General features: G+C 47.7%; 1 protein-coding gene across 1 annotated transcript in view; it reads right to left on the bottom strand.

The window, feature by feature from the left end:
• The window catches only part of LOC310771524 (membrane-associated guanylate kinase, WW and PDZ domain-containing protein 3-like), a gene marked incomplete at both ends in the record, with an annotated part of 49,571 nt that overhangs the window by 9,947 nt on the left and 32,124 nt on the right, over nt 1-7,500 (bottom strand). Inside the window, one exon of the mRNA XM_083664118.1 lies at nt 2,224-2,398. Within this exon, the coding sequence (XP_083520244.1) occupies nt 2,224-2,398 (175 nt within the window). The remainder of the gene's footprint in view (nt 1-2,223; nt 2,399-7,500) is intronic.

The raw sequence follows: 7,500 nt of genomic DNA, 5'->3' as shown, positions 1-7,500 counted from the left end.
TTGCCCCGCCCCCTTTTGACCAGTGGGCGTGGAAAGTGAACCACTTGGTGTGGGGTTCCTACAGTATATGAAGGAAACCCCCAGGAGGCACGGGGAGAACATGCAAACTCCACACAGAAAGGTCCTTTTGACGAGCCCACCCGGGCGGCGGGCACTCGAGGACATGCGGACGGGCACGCACTCCTTCAGGGCTCACAGCGTCCCGGGTGGGAATCGAACCCAGGACCTTCTAGCTGTGAGGCGACAGCGCTTACCACTGCACCACCGTGCCCCCGAAAGTGAATCACTTCTAGGTTGGCTCATGAATGACCTACTTGTCTACAAAGTCTTGTGCAAATCTGTACGTCACTTTTTGAGATGTCCTGCAGACAGACAGACAGACAGACAGACGGACGGACGGACGGACGGACGGACGGACGGACAGACAGACAGACAGACAGACAGACAGACAGGGTGAAAACATGACCTCCTGACCCAGTCCGTTGGCGGAGGTTAATGAGCGATGTTTGTGCAGCATAAAGTGATCAACAATGTCATTAAACTAACTATCATACTGATTAGATAATGAAGCTGATGCTGATTAGATACAGTCATTTGCATATCATTATGCAGAAGTCAGCAGCAGAGAATGTATGTCATACTGTGTGTGGCATAAGATACATCAAATAATATGACTTTCTCTTATGATAGCACAGCATGCAACAAACATACCCAACTGTCATTCTAGGATCATGTAAAAAAATCTGCCAATAACAATGGTCAAGTTGCCATAACCCTCATCATTACTAGGGGTGTCACGATACACTAATTTCACGATACGATACGATATTGGGTTCACGATAACGATACGATACGATATTTTAACAATATTTTTTTTAACAAAAGTAAATAATTTTTATGTATTTATTTATCATTTATTTAACCATGTGAGTCCCGTTGAAATCGAAACCTCTTTTCAAGGGAGCCCTGGGAAAATACTGGGAAAATAGTCTTTCATTTGAAATACACAAAATACAAAACAAATGCTGTTTTTGGAAATTGTTATTATAATAACTAGAAAACAACATGGAAGATAATGCTTCTCTTGCAATAGAATGTGTCACACTGTCACAAACTAAATGTTTGTTGCATGGTGAAAGAAAAATAAAGTATACAATCTATTTCTTAAATAACTCGTGCTCAATGGTCCCTAAACTTATGTAATCTTATGTACCCCTTGAGCTGTTTTGCCATGCCAGTAGTAGTCTACCCCCTCACTCATGCGTGTTGATTCTGCTAAATTTGTTCTATTATTATGCAGGAGTGTGACACCCCTACTCATTACCATGCCATTGTAGCCGTAATCATTTCCATCACTGAATGGTTGACCTGTAGCCTACTCAGACTGTACATATTTGTGTTCATGATATTCCTCTTGAGTCGATCGTGATTGCCCTCAGCATAACACTCACAGTACTTCATGCATGCACTGCAGTTTACAGCTTACCAGGTCAGGTCAACTCCATTTAGTGTGGTTCAGCAGAGAGAGAAAGCATGTTTGAGAAGACCTGTCACTCTGCCTGCCTCTCTGTGTGCCGTGTTAAAAGCACAATCTGTCATTTGCGGCAGAGCCCCTGCTGTTGAGGGTGAAACCCTGTTGAGCTAATACAGACGTTGTACTCGTGGTGATTTAAGAGCAACGGATTCATTGCTTCCACTTTTTTTAGTTTTTAGTTATTTTTGGACCTTTATGAACAAGGGCGGACACAGTGTGCGTTTTGATTGGCTACAAGGTTTACCATAATGTTTGAAAAACATTAAACTGTCCCCCCCAAGTAGGCTACTGTATAGCCAAAACATGTTCATACCAAGGACTCCTATTTTCGTCCACATTAGAGCCACAGAGCCCATGAGAGTTCGCCTCTCCGACCCAAATCTCAAATCATATTTTTGTTCAATATGATTGTGTGCAGAACTCCATGACTATCTGTATTGTAGGTCTAGAGACATAACAGTGAAACTATTACCAAAATACTATTATCTTCGACATATTCTAGTTGAAATAACGCTCCATCAATTTGCTCAAAGACCCCTGGTGGTGCCCAGACACACCACCATGATGAGACCCACTGACTCCCACGAGCACATGGCTCCTGGCCCACGAGCACATGGCTCCTGGCCCACGAGCACATGGCTCCTGGCCCACGAGCACATGGCTCCTGGCCTGCGTGAACGTGAACTTACTCTATGAAGTAGACCATGCCGGTCTCCGTGTAGGCCATCTCCCAGTTCAGGGGCAGCGGCTCCAGGCTGTCGTCGCGGGGAAGGGAGCTCCACGTGCGGAAGTCCATGCCGGTGCTGCTGCTGGACTGGGTGTAGCTGGGCACCGCCTTTCTCCAGTCCGCCCCCTCTTTGTGCTCTGCAGGAGGGTGGGGGGGGGTGGAGAAGATAGGAGGACAGAACAGATAGAGCGGATGGAAGGTTAGCCTGCGAGCACACCTCGACCAGAGAAGGAGGGGAGGTGGAGGGGAGGTGGAGGGGCAGCACACCTCAACCCTCCCTGCTCCCTGCAACCTGCTGGAGAGGAGGGGAGGGGGAAGGTCACTCATAGGATTTGCATGCGAGTGATGATGTGTGTGCGTTGTGCATTTGCATGTGCACACTATGAATGTTTATGCATGTGTGTACGTATACACTCCTCCCCCCCCCTCCCCCCCGGGCTGCCATGATAGACAGGGGATTCACGTTAGAAAGGGCCATTGGAGTCCCCAGGCTGTTTGTGTGTGATAATGGCGCGCCTGGCGCTCTCCACACTCTATATAATGTATTGCTTGTGTAGGGCGCTCTCCACACTCTATATAATCTATTGCTTGTGTAGTCACTGTCCTTTAATGAGAAAGCGCTCCACAATGAACATGAAACATCTAGACAACAAAGGGCTCCTAATTCACTTAGCAGCACTCCATGCCTTCCCTCAGAAGAGATGAAACATGAGCCCCTCTCATCCCTTCCTCTTGCAGCTAGAACCTCCTCACTACAGAGCAGAGCAGCATGACATGAGCTTTAGAACCTCCTCACTAAGGGGCAGAGCAGCATGACACGAGCTCTAGAACCTCCTCCCTACAGAGCAGAGCAGCATGACATGAGCTTTAGAACCTCCTCACTACAGAGCAGAGCAGCATGACACGAGCTGCAGCTAGAACCTCCTCACTACAGAGCAGAGCAGCATGACACGAGCTCTAGAACCTCCTCCCTACAGAGCAGAGCAGCATGACACGAGCTGCACTGCCCTACAAATCATGACCGCAGTAACTACGCCAACACTGAAACTGAGAAAAATGGCTTTAAAGTTTTTTGACTGTCCAGCCAAATTAGATATAGGTTGAAAAGTGGGAATGCGCTTATTAAATATGTATATGTTAAAGTATTTTTGGGGGGCAAAACAATTATCAATTACTTGACCTATGACCCCAGAAATGCAGATACGGCACTCTGTCTGTGTATTACCTTAAACAGATGTGTAGGTAGTACAAGGGAAAAGCGCAGTAACTACAATCTAATGTGCTTCTCCTGTCTTGTTTTTCATGAGACAATTGTAATCGGTTTTGATTTCGATACCACATCATATCTGTATTTAATTGTTTTATTGTTTACATGTTTAAAACATTTAAATGGATAAGTAACAGATACATTCAGGGAATCCTGAAGTCAGTTGATGTAATCTTCACCACTGGTGTTGCTTTTTGGTCATCATTCTGACACAATTAATTAATGAGCACAGTTGTTTTATTATCTTAATTTAGAACAGGTTTTCTTTACAAATCAGATCAGCTTTTCAGATTGATAATTCATTTCATACAAGAACATATACAGTATATTACATAGCATATTACAATTATTTTGAATAAAATTAATTACAGACTGAGTCTGAATGCTGATAATTTATGCAGCAATGAAAAAGATTGTCCTGATGAGCTAGGTAGTGATACCAAACAATTATCACTATCTACAGCCAGATTAACACTTCCCAGTGGAGTGGATGATCTCTTATGGATTATTAGCTAGGAATACAGCATTTACAATTTTAAAGACACTGAAGACTCATTCATTAACAATTTGGACAGCTGTCAGTGCGCTCTCATATTGGGAATTGACTGGATTAACTAAACAGATTGTGCCATTATGAGTGATTGATATGTTGGGCTTTGTTATGGAAAGAGCGGGAAAATTGCAGTAACTACAAAATCCAACCAAAAACCAGTCTGAACCGCAGTAACTATACCTCAAAGTGTAGTTACTGCGTTTATCTCTGTTTAAGTCCAGCTGAAGCTCTGTGAAAGCAAATCAAAGTGCAGTAAGTGTAGTTACTGCAGTTTTGTCTGGTTTTTGATTGGATTTCGTAGTTACTGCAACTTTTATACTCTGTTTTCTCAAATATAGAGCAAGACTGAACTTATAAAATTTGTCACATGATAAAACAGATATTTAAAAGTTCAATTTCAATAATAACTCAATTTTGACCAAAATTGTAGTTACTGCGGTTTTGATTTGGAGGGCAGTGCAGCTAGAACCTCCTCACTACAGAGCAGAGCAGCATGACACGAGCTCTAGAACCTCCTCACTACAGAGCAGAGCAGCATGACGCGAGCTCTAGAACCTCCTCACTACAGAGCAGAGCAGCATGGCGAGAGCTCTACAACCTCCACACTACAGAGCAGAGCAGCATCACACGAGGCAGCTAGAACCTCCTCACTACAGAGCAGAGCAGCATGACACGAGCTCTAGAACCTCCTCACTACAGAGCAGAGCAGCATGACACGAGCTCTAGAACCACCTCACTACAGAGCAGAGCAGCATGACACGAGGCAGCTAGAACCTCCTCACTACAGAGCAGAATGACACGAGCTCTAGAACCACCTCACTACAGAGCAGAGCAGCATGACACGAGGCAGCTAGAACCTCCTCACTACAGAGCAGAGCAGCATCACACGAGGCAGCTAGAACCTCCTCACTACAGAGCAGAGCAGCATCACACGAGGCAGCTAGAACCTCCTCACTACAGAGCAGAGCAGCATGAAACGAGCTCTAGAACCTCCTCACTACAGAGCAGCATGACACGAGCTCTAGAACCTTCTCACTACAGAGCAGAGCAGCATGACACGAGCTCTAGAACCTCACTACAGAGCAGAGCAGCATGACGCGAGCTCTAGAACCTCCTCACTACAGAGCAGAGCAGCATGACACGAGCTTAGAACCTCCTCACTACAGAGCAGAGCAGCATGACACAAGCTCTAGAACCTCCTCACTACAGAGCAGAGCAGCATGACACGAGCTCTAGAACCTCCTCACTACAGAGCAGCATGACACGAGCTCTAGAACCACCTCACTACAGAGCAGAGCAGCATGACACGAGGCAGCTAGAACCTCCTCACTACAGAGCAGAGCAGCATGACACGAGGCAGCTAGAACCTCCTCACTACAGAGCAGAGCAGCATCACACGAGGCAGCTAGAACCTCCTCACTACAGAGCAGAGCAGCATCACACGAGGCAGCTAGAACCTCCTCACTACAGAGCAGAGCAGCATGACACGAGCTCTAGAACCTCCTCACTACAGAGCAGAGCAGCATGACACGAGCTCTAGAACCACCTCACTACAGAGCAGAGCAGCATGACACGAGGCAGCTAGAACCTCCTCACTACAGAGCAGAGCAGCATGACACGAGCTCTAGAACCACCTCACTACAGAGCAGAGCAGCATGACACGAGGCAGCTAGAACCTCCTCACTACAGAGCAGAGCAGCATGACACGAGGCAGCTAGAACCTCCTCACTACAGAGCAGAGCAGCATCACACGAGGCAGCTAGAACCTCCTCACTACAGAGCAGAGCAGCATCACACGAGGCAGCTAGAACCTCCTCACTACAGAGCAGAGCAGCATGAAACGAGCTCTAGAACCTCCTCACTACAGAGCAGCATGACACGAGCTCTAGAACCTTCTCACTACAGAGCAGAGCAGCATGACACGAGCTCTAGAACCTCACTACAGAGCAGAGCAGCATGACGCGAGCTCTAGAACCTCCTCACTACAGAGCAGAGCAGCATGACACGAGCTTAGAACCTCCTCACTACAGAGCAGAGCAGCATGACACAAGCTCTAGAACCTCCTCACTACAGAGCAGAGCAGCATGACACGAGCTCTAGAACCTCCTCACTACAGAGCAGCATGACACGAGCTCTAGAACCACCTCACTACAGAGCAGAGCAGCATGACACGAGGCAGCTAGAACCTCCTCACTACAGAGCAGAGCAGCATGACACGAGGCAGCTAGAACCTCCTCACTACAGAGCAGAGCAGCATCACACGAGGCAGCTAGAACCTCCTCACTACAGAGCAGAGCAGCATGAAACGAGCTCTAGAACCTCCTCACTACAGAGCAGAGCAGCATGACACGAGCTCTAGAACCTCCTCACTACAGAGCAGAGCAGCATGACACGAGCTCTAGACCCCTCCTCACTACAGAGCAGAGCAGCATGACACGAGCTCTAGAACCTCCTCACTACAGAGCAGAGCAGCATGACGCGAGCTCTAGAACCTCCTCACTACAGAGCAGAGCAGCATGACACAAGCTCTAGAACCTCCTCACTACAGAGCAGAGCAACATGACACGAGCTCTAGAACCTCCTCACTACAGAGCAGAGCAGCATGACACAAGCTCTAGAACCTCCTCACTACAGAGTAGAGCAGCATGACACGAGCTCTAGAACCTCGTCACTACAGAACAGAGCAGCATGACACAAGCTCTAGAACCTCCTCACTACAGAGCAGAGCAGCATGACACGAGCTCTAGAACCTCCTCACTACAGAGCAGAGCAGCATGACACGAGCTCTAGAACCTCCTCACTACAGAGCAGAGCAGCATGACACGAGGCAGCTAGAACCTCCTCACTACAGAGCAGAGCAGCATGACGCAAGCTCTAGAACCTCCTCACTACAGAGCAGAGCAGCATGACACGAGGCAGCTAGAACCTCCTCACTACAGAGCAGAGCAGCATGACACGAGGCAGCTAGAACCTCCTCACTACAGAGCAGAGCAGCATGACGCGAGCTCTAGAACCTCCTCACCACAGAGCAGAGCAGCATGACGCGAGCTCTAGAACCTCCTCACTACAGAGCAGAATGACACGAGCTCTAGAACCTCCTCACTACAGAGTAGAGCAGTATTACACGAGCTCTAGAACCTCCTCACTACAGAGCAGAGCAGCATGACACGAGCTCTAGAACCTCCTCACTACAGAACAGAGCAGCATGACACGAGCTCTAGAACCTCCTCACTACAGAGCAGAGCAGCATGACACGAGCTTAGAACCTCCTCACTACTGAGCAGAGCAGCATGACACGAGCGTAGAACCTCCTCACTACAGAGCAGAGCAGCATGACACGAGGCAGCTAGAACCTCCTCACTACAGAGCAGAGCAGCATGACACGAGCTGCGGTACCCAGCTATGGGTTCCCTAAAGAT

This window comes from Poromitra crassiceps, assembly GCF_964638095.1.
Source record: "Poromitra crassiceps genome assembly, contig: HAP1_SCAFFOLD_745, whole genome shotgun sequence".
Taxonomy (NCBI): Eukaryota; Metazoa; Chordata; class Actinopteri; order Beryciformes; family Melamphaidae; genus Poromitra; species Poromitra crassiceps.
The sequence above is the reverse complement of the archived record's forward strand: the minus strand, read 5'-3'. Positions and strand labels throughout refer to the sequence as shown.